A 16147-nucleotide genomic window follows, 5' to 3' on the forward strand; every position below is an offset into this window, starting at 1 on the left:
GAGGTATACTCACACTATTTGCCTGTGGCTCCAACAAAAGCCAACACATGAAGAGGGGGTAAAAATCGATTTAACAAAAGACACAGGTAAAATTCAGTTTTAAGAAGTTATTTTCAAGATATAAATAGGATAAGCTTGCATTTTCCTACAGTAGCTTTTCTCCCAAATGCTGGTAACTTTGGAGTGTTCTAGAATACCAGTAAGCATTCAGAAAAATCACAGCATTCTCCAAAAAAATATTTATGTACCATTTACATAAAGGCTTCTAAGTATACACATGAACATGTCATGAAATTAGGGAACATGTTATAACCAGGTAACACCTCAGCAAAAGTTTTACTTAGTCCCATGTGAGAGTAAAAACAGAGAATAGAGGGTATGAGATTAAAAAAAAAAGAAAGAAAAGGAAAGGCAAAGGAGGAGTCTTTGCGAGCTAAATTTTAAAATTTCTACAAAGAAGGATGTAATTTGTGAATCTATGGCAAAAAACAAACAAACAAAAAAATTCCAAAAGGACTTTAAAAGATATTTATTTTTATTCTAAAGTTAGATTTACAGAGAGAAAGATCCTCCATCCCTGGTTCACTTCCCAAGTGGCCGCAAGGACCACAGCTGAATTGATCTGAAGCCAGGAGCCAGATCAAACCAGATCTACATGGTTGCAGGGTCCCAAGGTTTTGGGCCATTCTCTATTGTTTTCCCAGGCCACAAGCAAGGAGCTGGAAGGGAAGTGGAGCAGCCAGGATATGAGATGGTACACATACAAGATTCTGATGCATGCAAGGCGAGGACTTTAGCCACTGTGCTACCATGCCGGGCTTCCAAAAGGATTTTTAAAAGAGAGATGTATGGATGGACACTCAACCTACCAATTAAGATGCCTATGTCCCATATAAAAGTGCCTGGATTCAAGTTGTAGTTCTGGTACTAACTGGAGTTCCTGCTAATGCAGACCCTGGGAGCAATCACGATCACACAGGAAGTTGGCTTCTTGCCATCCATATTTGAGATCTGGGTTGAGTTCCTGCCTCTTGGTGTTGGCCCGGCAAAGCCTCCACAGTTGTGGACATTTGAGGAGTGAAATAGTGGATGGGAGCTCTGTCCCTCTGCCTCCAAAGAAATAAAAAGTGGCCTTCACTAAGAATAGAAATGTGCAGCTAAAAATCCAGTTCTGTTACCATTAAACATGTTTACAAATACACATAAACAAATGCATACAAACACATATGCACACAAAAACAAACATAGGCTTACCTGGCAAAGCAGTTATAAAATCTCTTTGCAACATAGGTTTCAGATACGAGTTTATGTGCCCATGTTGGTAGTGACACATTTGGGATATAAGATGTTCCACAAATTCCACTTGATCGGACTCTGACCACTGCTCAAAATACTTTACACAAAGTTCCTTTTCCTTCTCATAGCTTGCTGAGAGTTTCCGCTGCTTGGGTACAATCATACTGGAAGTGCCATTGGCAAGTTTTGTCTGTGGAAAGTGGAGATGAAAAGAAACATGGTAAGTATAGACAAAGAGAAAAATATTAATTATCTCCTGTGGCATTAATGGGGCCTTGAACTGGTGTTCATTTGGGATGCCAGTATTTCAGGCAGTGTTTTAACATACTATACCTGAACACTGCACCCTATGTCTACCTGACAATGCCCACTTGTACTCTGTTAGTAATTAGCTATTTGCAAAAAGCAATTATAGAAATATCACAGTATGTTGGTTAGGCAGGTATACAGCCGGAAGGCTAAAGTTCACAGGAAGACATTCTTGCTATCTGGAAATATACAGAAGAGAACTGAAAACACAGTGTTAATCCTAGCAAGCAAAAAGCAAATCTACCTCTTATATACTTCAGCAGCTGGACATTTAGATAGTTGCTTTCAGAATCCTTTCCATGCAAAGGTCAATGAATATTTTCAGACAGTGAATACTTTCAATGAATATTTTCAGTGTACGGAATACACTGTGATACTTCAAGAGACACAAAACTTAAGTAACAATGATCTACTTTTTATCTTCCCCAAATCTTGTCTCTGTATTCATTAAATTACATGCTATAACATTATTTATATTAATTGGATCAGCAATTGGAAGCAATGTCCTTCTTGCTGCCTGTGAAAATTACTTTTTAAGATTCATTTACTAATTATTGGAAAGTCAGATTTATAGAGAGGAGAGACAGATGAGCTTCTATCCACTGGTTTTCTTCCCAAGTGGCTGCAACAGCCGAAGCCAGGAACTAGGTGCTTTTTCCAGGTCTCCCAGTGGGTGCAGGGTTCCAAGGCTTTGGGCTGTCCTCTACTGCTTTTTTAGGCCACAAACAGGGAGCTGGAAGGGAAGTGGAGCAGCCGGGATACAAATCAGTTCCCATATGGGATTCTGGCGCAAGCAAGGCAAGGACTTGGCTACATAGAACCAGGCCCCAAAAATAAATTTTTGAAAAATATAAACACAATATGAATAATGCCACAAAGAACAAAAAGGGTAGGAGGGAAAAAAAGTGTATGTTTCTATGGTGGACAAATTCACAGCCCCTGCTGAATACATATGTTCTTTCACTTAATCAAACACACATAATGTAGGCACTGCTGTGATTAAAAAAGAACCCCAAGCAGCTTAAGCCGGGGAGATTACTCAGGTGAATCAACCTAACCACAGCAGGCTTTTAAAGGTGCAGTTTTCTCCCACTGCTTGCAGGAGAGGAATAGGGCTAACAGCAAGGAATGTGCTCTGTCTGGAGGGGCTGGGCAGTCCCTGGCCCCTAGGCAGTACAGGAAAATGGCTCTCAGCCCTGCACTGACAAAATGTCCAACCCCAGAGCCCTGGCTGATTCCAGTCCTTGGTACCAAGAGCAGAAGAGCAGTCACACAATCTCTGACTTCTGAGCTACAGACGTAGAATATAATCATATAATATGACCATATGGGTCTAAGTGGTCATGAGCTGGCATTTGAATTGGATACAAAGACAGGAGAGACTTCAGCATTGCTACACGGGGGAGGAACAGTTTAGACAACAGGAGTTGTGAGGGCAAAGGTCCAGGGTGCCAGTCTGTCTGGCAATCCCATGAAACAGAGTGCCTGCTGGAGCTGGAATCAGGGAGCAAACAAAATTAAGTCTGGAGAAGTAGACCAGGCCACATCATCCCAGTGGTGGCAGCTAATTCCAAAGATTGCCCCCAAGCAAAAAGTCCTGATGACTGTCCGGCTGTGAAGGGGTGGGAGTTAGGCCCTATCCTTTTAATCTAGGCTTTTACCTACAGAATGTGGAAGTCACATGAAGGGATTCTAAGACCAGGCAGCTTCTGTTTATTTCCTCCTACAGCCCTGAGACATGACGGAAAACATTCAGGTTACCCTGCTGGAAAGAGGCAGAGAAGTCTGAAGGATAAGAAGCTTTGGGGGTAGAAGGGTGGGGAAAGGAGAGGGGAAGCTTCAGAGTGATGCAGTCTGATGCCTTTTAAAAGGACCACTGCTGTACAGAGAACAGATCATAGGGCTCACAAATGGAAACAAGGAGGCCAACTGAAATATGTTCCCATGGTCTATAAAAGATGACAGTCTTCTGGACTTCAGGGGTAGCTACAGAGGTGGTGGGAAACAACTGACAGCAGTGGATAAACTGAAGGCAGATCCAATTGGATTTCCTGATATGAGTGGAAAAAACAGAGCGGAGGGAGAATTATAACCAAGTCTGAAGCTGACAGAATATTGAGAAATCAGGAGAACTTGTTTGAATTTTATAGTACAATTTTGTAGAGACCAAGATTCCCCCACCCCAACAGATTTTCTCCTCATTGCTACAATAGTATAGTCCTTCATAGGGAGTCATGCTTCCATCAGTCTGTTATTTAAGTGTGGCCCGACACTGCTGATACAGACAGTGTATGTCAGACAGTCTAGCATCCAATTGTCTACACATTTCCAACAGTTTCATTGGGAGTCCATCTTTGATTTGGGACAGGGATGCATATGCACTGTATTCCCATCTGGATATGGTAGTCTCTATTACTCCATCACTATACATTCCCATTAACGAGAAGCCATGAAATAAGGTAAACAACCAGTATGAATTAGAACAACAACAACTGGGTACTTTTGAAAGTGATGTGATGGATCTTGGGTATATTTACTTGGCCCTAATTTGGTTCATTTTTGCCTATATGTAATGAAAGTGCCACAAAACTGTATCAAATCTGGAAAATCTATTTCTGCTAATTAAGGCACAGGCTGGCTACAGTATCTAATATCAAATCCAATCTGTATTTTTTTTTTTTTAACACAAATGGTTTCCAATACACAGTTGAATGTATACTCTCAAGAATGGTGTTAGGCCATTTGTCTTGACACAGAAAGAGCTGACACCTGTAAACAGTAAGTCCTGGTATGCAGCGCTGGAGATTTCCTGGAATAAATGCCACTGTTGTCTGTGATAGCGACTAAAAATGATTAATAAGAACCTTGTTGGACACAGGCCTCAGGGGACACCAGGATGCTTTTTGTGTAGGTTATTTGTTTGCATCTCAGAAAAGGAAAACTCATGAAATGTGGAGTGAGATTTTAGAGAGTTAACAAATAGGTGGGCTTGCAAGCTTGACCAAATGCCACTCTCAGCCCTGCAAGGAAAACCTCTCACTCCACCATCTTTCATGTATTTGCTGTTTGGCTTTTAAAGGGTGGAAATAGACTCAGGCTCCCCCCACCCCCCAGAGTACTGTCTTCAGGATATAGATCAGCAGGCTAAGTACCAGAGAAGAATGCTCAGCACCTTAATGAGGGGATTCCATTTATACTTTACATAAACTAGACGTTGGTTTATGCTCATGAGGTTGTCACCCTTTGATCAGTGGCTGTCCAGGTCAGACCCAACAAGCTTGGTTATCCTTCTGGAAGAGCTAAGGGTCAGTCAAAACTTCCTGGTGGCATTCACAGAATAAGGGACGTTTGCTTTTAGAAGTGAAGTCTAAACTGTGATTTCACATATTTGCTATTCGAGGTGGTATTACATCTTAGTCACCACTCCTCCAGAATACCTCCTTTGAGTATCTGATAGCCACTATGACTTCCAATGAGTTACTCTTAGCCCCTACTTCATATTGTATTATTTTCAAAGTCTTGGAGTAAAAAGAACTGATTTCAAATTTACCTCAATTTACCAAGTGACAAGCAATTGATAACTTTATATTTCTGAAACATCTATAAGATGGGGATATTAATAAAAGATTTCATTGGATTTTTTGTTTTTATTGGAATTTATAAGGTTCAAATAAAAATATGCCATGAAAAAAGCATGCTTCATATACTAGCATGTATACTGTGAGTACCCAATAAATGAACACACTTAATGAACTTATGACACTATTGGAGTTGTATGTTCCTCCTTTTGGAAAACATACTCTTCCTTACTACATAATCCATGTTTTACTTTAATTATCAATGAATATCCATTAACGTGAACTTTGTGAACGCATCCATCTGTGGAAGAGCTCACATGTCTCCTCTGTGTTCCTCTGAGCGTAGCCAGCTTCCCTAAGAGTAATCACTACAACTTATTTCACTTTAAAACTATATTTTTGGGGCCCGGCGCAATGGCCTAGCAGCTAAACCCTGAACACGCTGGCGGGATCCCATATGGGCGCCAGTTCTAATCCCGGCAGCTCCGCTTCCCATCCAGCTTCCTGCTTGTGGCCTGGGAGAGCAGTCGAGGTTGGCCCTAAGCTTTGGGGCCTTGCTCCTGCGTTGGAGACCTGAAGAGGTTCCTGGTTCCCGGCTTCGGATTGGCGCAGAACCAGCCGTTACGGTCACTTGGGGAGTGAATCATTGGACAGAAGATCTTCCTTTCTCTCTCTCCTCTTCTCTGTATATCTGGCTTTGTAATAATAAATAAATCTTTTTAAAAAACTATATTTTTGAGGTAGAAAAGAAGAGGAAGAGAAAGAGTGCGTATACGTGTGTGAACACTCCAGAGGTATGATCAGATCTGCTTGCTTACATCTGGAGAGTGAACCCAGGACCTGCAGCCCTCACCGCGGCCTCCCAGGGAGTGCCCAGGCAGGGAGCTGAGGTCAGGAGCTGGAGCTTGGATTCAAACCCAGGTACTCTGCTAAGACTGCTAAACTCAACATTTGCTCTTCTTGTTTCTTTTTTTTTTTCCCTTTTTTAAGGTTCAGTCTTAAAAATCATCTGCCTATAAAACTCACAGTAGCAGTAAAGAACACAAAATACTTGAGAATAAATGACAAGATATGTGTAATACCTGCAAAATTTAAAATATTGCTAAGGGATATTTCAGAAAGATTTAGATGAACACTGCTGAGTTGTTCATTCCTTTTGAATATATTTAGAGAGTTAGCACAACTAAATCAAAATCCCAGAGGTGACAATACTGAATTTCACGATATGCAATACTAATTAAGACTGTTGTGACTTGATATGAGAAATAAGAGCAGATCTGTGGAACAAAATATAGAGTCCAGAAACATCCTCACATATGACTAATTTTTGAGAAAGGAGATGATAGGGAAATGAAGGTCATCTCAACAACTCATGCTGAAACAACTGGATATCTACAGAGAAAAAAATGGATCTTGTTTCCTATCTCAAACCACATATAAATATGAACTTAAGTGTGTCCTGAACTTATACAACCAAAACTTCCAGAAGAAAGCAAATAAGAAGATTTTGGAGGCCTTGGATTGGCAAATATTTTATAAGTATGGCACAAAAGGATATTACCATTTTTTGATAAAAGGAAAAAAGTTGATGACTTTTTTTGGCAAGAATGAAGCACAACTGGCTCTATCTTACATTGTTGGCAGTAATGTTTAATGGTACAACCAGCTTTGGAAAACAGGTTGATAATTTTGTGCTAATATGAAATGTAATCTTACCATGACCCAGCAATTCCACTTTAGGTATTTACCCACCTAAAATGAAATATAGTGCCACACAAAACCTTGTACATCAATATGCATGACTCCTTTATTCATAACAATCCTAAATTACAGAAGCCTAAATGCTCACAAGAGACGAACTGTGATATATAAACACAACAAAATAGTAGGTAGAAATAAAAGATGAACAACACATATACAAAATGACAGAATGAATCTCAAAAACATGATGAATAAAAGAAGCCAGGCAGAAAAGACTACATATTGTATGGTTGTACTTATGAGAAACTTAAGGAACAAAGAATTTAATTTTTAATTATAAAAATAAAAATAAGGCAGTGGTTACCTGGAGCTAGGTGTGGGGATGGGTATGATTAGGAAGCGGCACAAGGGATCTTTTGGTACAATAAAAAACCCCATCTTCATTATTATAAAGTGTATTCAATTGTCAAAATCCATTGTATGCAAATTATATCTTGATAACGTTGACTTTAAAAAGCTTCTAATGATAGAAGAGTATTCATAAAGAGAAATGGCACTGTTCTTCTGATTTCAACTGTAGCAAAGATGTTAAATTTGTAGGAACCCGACAAAAGCCTTTGTTTTCAAGCCTGTTCCCTGTACTATCCTCTCATACAGATTCTTCTGTAAATGTAGCAAAATTTCAATTTAAGAACCTCTGAAAATCCACAAGGGTACAGTGAAGAGGTTCAATATTAAAAAACCAAAAGGGCTGTATATTAGAGCTTATGGGAGACAGGGTAATGGTTACTGGTGTTAGTAGCATTGATTTGACTTCCCCAGCAAAAGCCTGATGACTCAAACACTACTGCTCAAATGTCTAAGAAAGCTGACAAACAGCCTCAGTTAAATGGTAACACTAACTTTCTGCCACCACTGCACATCTCTTCTGTCTTTCTGTTTACAGTAAACTGCTGTCTCCAAAAGAAGAAAGAAGCTGCCAAGTGACAAGCACACAAAATGTTAAGTATTTAAAGGACCACCCTCAAGTATTCAAAGGGCCATCCTAGGAGCTGACATTATTATCACCTCCAAATTTATCATGGATTTCTTAAAAGCTGCAGCCCAGGTCACGAGAGAAAAACAGACCCTTGCAGACGCTGACTGACCCAACCACCACCACTACGCTATTAAATGTGCCAACTTGCTAGCTGTAGTGTACCACAGCGGGAAAATACAGCAATGCTAGTGAAATCTGATGTATAAGATGACAGGTGCTTCTGGTTGGCCGTCTTCTAAGAACACTGATTTTGAGGAAAAGCTCTGGCATAGTAAACTGAAGTAAAACGGGAAGTGATCATTAAGATGGTGAATTAAATTAAGAATAAAACAGACAACGGCTATAACCTAGGAGGGACAGAACAATTCTGACTAAGCCTGAACTTTAGACTTGTCAAGCAACCAACAACAACAATAAAAAAATCTCAAAATCTTATTGCTTTGAAAGACAGTTACACAGAGAGAAGAACCAGAGATCATCCATCCACTGGTTCATTTCCCTATAGGCCAGGGGTTCTTTGGCCATCTTCCATTGCTTTTCCAAGTACATTTGCAGGAAGGTAGATCAGAAATGGAGCGGCTTGATTTGATGCCAGTGGCATAATAACCTGTTGTACCACAGCACCAGGCCCTCCTTGAGATTTTGTCAAGTACTTCATCTGTGCCTTAGAAACATTTACACTGGGCCTGACACCATAGCCTAGTAACTGAAATCCTCGGTTTGCACGTGCCAGGATCCCATATGGGCACCAGTTCTTCCCATCCAGCTCCCTGCTTGTGAGCCTAGGAAAGTAGCCGAGGAAGACCCAGAGTCTTGGGACTCTGCACCGTGTGGGAGATCTGGAAGGAACTCCTGGCTCTTGGCTTTGGATTGGCTCAGCTCTGGTTGTTGTAGCCATTTGGGGAATGAACCAGCAGATGGAAAATCTTTCTATCTCTCTTCCTCTCTGTAAAACAACGATTGTTTCTTGGGGCCTGCAGTGCCAGGATCCCATTTGGGCGCAAGTTGCTCTACTTCCAGGTCCCTGGAAAAGTGCCTGAAAAAGCATGGGAGATGATCTAGGTGCCTGGTACCAAGTACTTATATGGGAGACTCTGAAAAAGCTCCCGGCTCCTGGCTCCGGCCTGGTCCAACTCTGGTTGCTGTGGCCTCTGCGAAGTGGTCCAGTGGACAAGATTTCCCTTTCTCTCCTCTGTCTGTAACTCTGTGTTTCAAATGAATTTTTTTTTTTTGCTTTTTACAAGAAGGATTGTTAACTATTAGCAGTCAAGTTTTGGGTTCTTCAACTTTGTAACTTTCAGGGAACAAGATATATTCCATTATCTTTATTGGGTTAAAATGGAGAGTGGGAGATCAAATGAAAAAAAAAAAAAAGGTGGTTACATGCATTGAATCGGACACATATTTTAGCAGAAGTAATTCTTACATTCTTCAGTGAAATATTGCATAAATATTTTAACAGCCCCTACTAAATATGATTACATATTAGGTGAACTCATAAATACGTCAGATCTGATTAGTGAATGTGAAAGACAGGAAGGGACAGATTTGTCAGCAGAAGGAAAGTTAACATGAATCTGACCAATTTCTAATAACTAACAAGGAAAAGATTGCAATCTTGCCAATTATTTTAAATAAAACTAGAAAATGAACTCACCAAGTTACAGTGTACATGATTATTTAAAAACCACACATTTAATAATCTTTTTTTCTCCTGTTTACTAACTTTAGGCAAAGCCATAGAAGAATGTACCAAAATCAAAATAAAGACATTTTTATGATTTCCTGATTTTTTATATAGAGGGACAGGATAGTTGACAAGTTTTAGATTTCAAACTTCTGTTTGTTTTAGTGGGCCTCCCTTCTGCAACTTTATAGCTTTCAGGGCGATAGGCTCTTTTGTTCTAAACGAAGAAACTCACACAGTGGTTTAATTTACTGCTGCATCATTACAGCTACTAACTACACATACCTCCAAGGCTGGTAAACCCACTGATGTAGACAGTGCCACCTTAAAAGGGTTTTTGGATAGGTCCTGGTGATGGGGTGGCAGCGGGGTGGGGGTAGGGGGAAGAGGACATAATGTTTAATTATAAGAAATGATTGAAACAGGCACAGGCATACCCCGGGTGCCTCTGCACTGCAGCAGGCTCTAAACTTGTTATCGTTAATGGTTTAAATTTCACTGTGCTAATCATTTCAGGACACAAGCCTTTCTTGATAATCTAATGAATTATTCCAACATCCTTCAGCAGAAAAAAAATCCTCCATGACAGCACTAATTACAAGACGTTTTCCCAGTGCTTATGTAAAATATGACAGAGCAGCAGCTCAGGGAATTGCAGAAAACTGCTTCTAATTTCCACTGAGAAACTGACAAACACCTCTCTTTCATCTCTCCCAGCTCTCAAGTAAGATTTAACTTTCTCATTTAGTTAATTACCGAGTGAGGATCATCATTTCCCCGGATCGGAGCGGCACAGAGCCTTTATCGTGTTAACTTGTGAACTTGATCGATGGCTGCTGCTAAAACTTAATAACTTCACCCCCTGGCAAATTGTAAGATAAATATAATAGGAGAAACTCTGACAGTAAAAACCTGCCAGAAATGAGTGCTGTGTTTATGTTTCTTTGCAGGCAGCAAAAAAACAACCGACAGCTTATTACTGGGTGCGTGTTACTTATATTTAAAAGACTCCAGGCAGTTAACTTTCTATATACTGCTAAAACTTCACTCACAAGATGGCAAAAAAGGGGGGGGGGGGAAGCACTAGTGACGTAGAGGAAGGGAAGTGAGAGGGCAACATACAAATCACGCAAAATCTTTCAAAGTATCCTATTTACCATATAAATATCCAACCAACATACATAGGACTAGAATCCTTTATTTTAAATAATAATTCTAAACTTCAAAGACATTTATGAACTATAACTTGGAGCAAAGCAAGAGAAATTTTGCTAATTCAGATTTGTTCACTGACTATAGGTCTGTGCCTGAAGAATTCAATTAAGTGAAGAATTCCTAGTTCTCTTTTCAAATACCCCTGCAGCTAGAAAACCATTCACCATCTATGTCACTTAACTCTTTGTGAAACAATGTGTACACTAAAGATAGGAAATTAGTGACCTAGTCTAGAATACATCATTTAGTTTTTTTTTTTTCTTTTAAACATAGAAGGCTTTATTTGGGGGGACGCGGGATCTAGTCAAACAGGCTGAACTCCATGTCATCGTCTGACTCCTCCAACTCTTCCTTTTTTCCCTCTTTCTCTTCTGCTGCTGCGGGGGCCGCACCAGCAGCTGGGGCTGCGGATCCCAGGGCAGCAGACACGGGCGCAGCCCCACCAGCGGGCACACTGGCCAGCTTGCCAATGCCCTGGGCGATTACATCCTCGATGTTCTTGCCAGTGAGCTCACTGACGACCTTGTTGAGCCTCTCGTTGTCTGCCTTGATGCCCACACTGTCCAGGATCTTTCTGATGTCCTTGGCGCTGGGCAACGCATTGCCCCCAATACGGCCAGCAGGCAGGAGGCAGCGTAGCTCATGTCGGCGGCCACCTTCCCTGCGTCCCTTGTGCGTCCTCGGAGCCGTCCGTGGCGGAAAACCCCATCGTTTAGTTTTACATTCAATTTCCACTCCTACTAGTTAACTGACCAAAAAGTTGTCCAACGCTCCAGCTGTTGTAGCCATTTGGGGGAGTGAACCAGTGGATGAAAGATTTTTCTGGCTCTCCTTCTTTCCTTAAATCTGATCTGCCTTTCCAAGGAAAACATATCAATTATTTTTTTTAAGTAGCCCATTTCCTTTAGTCAAAGCTGGCTAAGCTTGGAATTTTTTTTTAAAAAGATTTATTTGTTTTTATTGCAAAGTCAGATATACAGAGAGGAGGAGAGACAGAGAAGATCTTCCCTCTGATGATTCACTCCCCAAATGACCACACTGGCCAGTACTGCGCCGATTTGAAGCCAGGAGCCAGGAACTTCCTCTGGGTCTCCCACTCTGGTGCAGGGTCCCAAGGCTTTGGGCCGACAGCTTTCCCAGGCTACAGGCAAGGAGAGCTGGATGGGAAGTGGGGCTGCCAGGATTAGAACCCCGGGCCTGTACGGGACCCCGGTGCACTCAATGCGAGGACCTTAGCCGCTAGGCCACCACGCCAGGCCCCGAGCTTGGAATTTTAATGTTATCACAGCCTTGTATAAATAGCAGAACCAAGGATGACAGAGAAGGGACAGCTATAGCAGAAGCACTTGCTCACTATCACCTGATCCCTTCCACCCCACTGCCTGGTAACAGGGCTGAGAACTAATTTGTATATAAACTGCCAAGTCTACCAGATGATCCTAGAAAATAAAATCTAAACTAATTTTTGGGGAAGATAAGAGAAACACAGGTAAGATGTTAAAGGATTTAGGAAGCTAAGCCTCATCGGTGGCCTCATTCAGCACCCAGCACATTCTCTGGGGGTGGCAATGAAAGCTTCATGCTGCAGTCCAAAGGGCCACTGTTACAAAAGTTGAAAGGATTTGAAAAGGTACACATTCAAACAAATTAATTTTTACTAGAGGATAAAATCTTTGCTTTTTCTTTTTTATTACATTGAGATCTATTGGGGGGGGGCAAGCAAAGAAAGAATAGTATTTTTAAACCATATTGATACCAGACACATTTTAGAAAATATGAAAAAAAAAAAAGAACAGAAAAACTGCCCATGACTTGTATTACCAACAACATTCACACTGTGGGTATATGCACATGTGTATATATATATATATATACATATATATATACATATATATATACATATACATATATATACACATATATATATACACACATATATATTTCTGGCCTTTAAAGCACCTAATGTATGTGAGGAGGAAAGGGTGTTTCTGTACCATCTAGGAGAATCTCTGTCAGCAATATCAAACTAATCGGACAGGAAAAATTAATCTCCCTTGCTGAATAGCTAGAAGCCATGATCTTGGAAGACAGAGACTCACACAAGTCATGGCCATTGCAGAAAGGATCAGAAGAGCAAAAGGAAGAGGGAAGGGGAAAAGCAAAGGACCAGGAAGGAGAGGAGCTGGACAGGGAGGAAGAAGGGAGGACCGGCTCCGGCTGGGAGAGAGGGGGGAGTGAAGCGACAAGTGAAAGGGAATTAGGGAGAGAAGGAGAGGGCAAAGGAGGGGGAAGGGAGCAAGCAGGTACACGGGGAAGGGGAGAGATGAAATGGGGCTAAGCGGGATACAAGGAGAAAGGAAGGAATATAACCCAAAGCATCTAAGAGGAGTAATGTGCTTGTTGGACAAAGAGGTCTGCTCCCACACAGTAAACAATAAACATCAAAAGGGAGAGGAGATGAAAAACTATTTTTTTTAAGCCATGACCTAATGTTTCTAGCAGAGTAATAATGTTTAATTGCCTGGAATCGGGTTGTTTTTTTCTGAATAACTTCCTCTGAAGTCAGCGTAGTTGAATGATATTAATATTACCAACACAAAATTTCTGTTAAACTAAGAGTCTTCATCCCAGCTTCCCCCTCATCCTCCCTTTGTTTATCACAAGAAAGCTAGGCTTTACCATAAATAACAGGAAATGATGGAGGCACTGCTTGCCAGAGGAAAACAAAGACACACAATTAAGACACAATTAAAAGGTACCCAGGAAAAATATAGTCACTTTAAATTAAAACAAAATAAAACAAAGCAAAACTTGTCCCTCTCTTCTTTGCCTAATCCTTACAATTTTATGTTTTATGACCACATTTCAAGGACTTGGTAGAACTTGTTCCTGAAGAAAGCTTTAGGTAAAACCTGGATTAGGAAAATATAAGTTTTAGAGGATAGGAACTCAAGAAGCCAACTCAGCTTTCTAGAAGAAATTCAACTCTTCCCAAATGCTTGTTAATGCATGTTAAATGCAGCAAGAAATAATCCTATGAGGCAGCAGCACAGGCCTCTCTTAGCTGCAGTGAATGAAGTAAATGACTTGTAACTTCTGGAAGTCTTGGTTATCTGCAGGTAAAACTTTAATAACCCTTGGAACATCAAGGGACTAAAGACATTTCTCTCTGGAATACTTTGGTAATTGTTTTCTTAATTTATCCAGGAAAAGCTTAGTGTGCATGCAGCATCTGTGTTTTTTTTTTTTTTTTTAACTGAGGCGATCAAAATAACTTTAGGAGATTCAGATAAATTAGAAGAATTCAGATTAAACTTCACAAAGTAGTTGTTACATAAACAGTTCAGCTTGTCTAAAATGAAATTACAATCCTTTTTTTTAAATGACAATGAATGGGGCCGGGCTCGATAGTGTAGTGGTTAAAGTCCTCACCTTGAACGCACCAGGATTCCATATGGGCACCAGTTCTAACTCTGGCAGCCCCCGTTCCCATCCAGCTCCCTGCTTGTGGCCTGGAGAAGCAGTTGAGGAAGGCCCAAAGCCTTGGGACCCTGTACCTGTGTGGGAGACCTGGAAGAGCTTCTGGATCCTGGCTTCAGATTTGCTCAGCTCCAGCCATTGTGGCTGCTTGGGGTGTGAACCATCAGACGGAAGATTTTTCTCTCTGTCTCTCCTCCTCTCTGTATATTTGACTTTACAATAAAAATAAATAAATCTTTTTTTTTTTTAAAGAAGCAACCTGCTTGAAAATCCATTTTGAAAAAAAAATGACAATGAATAAACTCCAAGTCAATGAATAAAGTAAATGTAAAATGCCAAGACTGCTTTGTATAGATGCAGAAATGCTCTTCTACAGCACAACGCCACACACACAGAGATGTTTCATCCATTGGTCTTGCCAGTCCAAAGCCAGGAGTTTCCTCCTCCAGTGTCTCCCACCTGTGTTCAGTTGCTCAAGGACTTGGGTTCTCTTCCACTGCCTTCCCAGGTTATTAGCATGGAGCTGAATCAGAAGTAGAATAGATTATTTAGGCCAGTAGAGGATGAGTGCTTCATCAGAGGATGGAAACCAGAACAAGCTGGACTACTCTCCTGGCCAAGCTTTGCAACATGTTCCTTGACCCGAGGATGCACTAAGGTGGACTTGGTCAGCCAACAGACCTTGGAAAAATTTTCTCAAACCTGGTGCAATGAGGATCAGAATTATCAAAACCACTTAAGTAACATCCTTGGAACTCTCTTCCCCACTTTGGGGCTCAAAAGCATCATCAAATGCCCAGCCCTGGGTGCTGATGTAGTTTGACAAAAAAGAGTGGCACTCTCCACTTAAATCCCTGCAGACACAGGAGAGAAAAAGATTGAAACGCTTGTCCCCCACCTTCCTCCATGCTTTAATTTTCCCCGTCTTAACCACAGACTCACATGTGCATACATTCCTCTCAACTATGTAAACAATATTAAAAATAAAGTAAAATAATTTTTAAAAAACAAGGGGAGCAGCCAGGACACAAACTGTCACCAATGAGATGCCGGCACCACAGGCAGCCCACTACACCATGGTGCCAGCTTCAGAGAAATGCATTTCCATAACATAAAGGGGTTATGTGATCACTAAGACCACAGTGTCATCCTGAAGAAATGTCTTTCTGAAGAATCAGAATAAAGTAAAATGTAACCATCATAATTAGGCACTGACTGTACCTCATATCTACCGTTTGCTTAAATGGTCAAATTACTTAAGTTCTCTGTTCCTCAAATTCTTCACCCATAAATTGGTGATATTCATGTATGTATCTGGAAGGATCAGTGTTAAGAAAATAAGAAAACACACATAAAAGCATTTAAAAGAGTACCTTGCACATAAAGGTAAAAGCGCATAAAGTGTTACTACAATTCAATCTAGACAGGTTTGTAACCTGGATAGCTGAAAATTTTAATTGGCATAACATGTTATTATTAAATACGATCCTCTTCATTATTTTCTACAATCTCAAACTCAAGACAATTACACTGCTTTCAATCTTCAGAGCTATTAACAACTCCATAATTTATAACATATTGAGGGAAGAACATTGGAGATATTATCAGAATGGTAATAAGACTAAAAGATAGTAGTTCAATTTTTAAAATTCTAGTATCTTACAAGGATACCACTCTATCATGAAATTTATCTAGGTGTCAAACTTTTTCTAATTACTATTTTGATTTACTATTTTAAAATACTTTAATTTAAATACATTTAAAAATTAAATTTAAAATACATTAAGTTTAATGCTTTGGAAACAAAATTTTCATGAAAGTTTTGTAATAATTGGCACACAT

The 16147-nt window shown here is 40.3% G+C and overlaps 2 protein-coding genes across 11 annotated transcripts in view; both read right to left on the reverse strand.

The window, feature by feature from the left end:
• BTRC (beta-transducin repeat containing E3 ubiquitin protein ligase) overlaps nt 1-16147 on the reverse strand; it is a 150990-nt gene that overhangs the window by 26193 nt on the left and 108650 nt on the right. For all 10 annotated transcript variants that reach the window (XM_040992280.1, XM_040992278.1, XM_040992279.1 and 7 more), the window contains one exon: nt 1255-1486. In XM_040992280.1, coding sequence (XP_040848214.1) covers nt 1255-1486 — 232 coding nt within the window. The remainder of the gene's footprint in view (nt 1-1254; nt 1487-16147) is intronic.
• Nucleotides 11110-12901, reverse strand: LOC121164331 (60S acidic ribosomal protein P2-like). The gene is made up of 2 exons (XM_040992466.1): nt 12820-12901; nt 11110-11562 (listed from the first exon to the last, which is right to left on the reverse strand). The coding sequence occupies exons 1-2, from the start codon at nt 12899-12901 to the stop codon at nt 11126-11128; spliced, it is 519 nt and encodes a 172-aa protein (XP_040848400.1). The 3' UTR covers nt 11110-11125.

This window comes from Ochotona curzoniae, unplaced genomic scaffold (genome assembly GCF_017591425.1).
Source record: "Ochotona curzoniae isolate NIBS_2020 unplaced genomic scaffold, NIBS_Ocur_1.0 contig_66, whole genome shotgun sequence".
Taxonomy (NCBI): Eukaryota; Metazoa; Chordata; class Mammalia; order Lagomorpha; family Ochotonidae; genus Ochotona; species Ochotona curzoniae.

Coding starts and splice junctions, on each gene's coding strand:
- LOC121164331 (XM_040992466.1), bottom strand. CDS start 12,901: ATGGCTTCTAGCTATTCAGCAAGGGAGATTAATTTTTCCTGTCCGATT. Junction 11,563..12,819: donor GACAGAGATTCTCCTAGATG/GTACAGAAACAC, acceptor GTTAACTAGTAG/GAGTGGAAATTGAATGTAAA.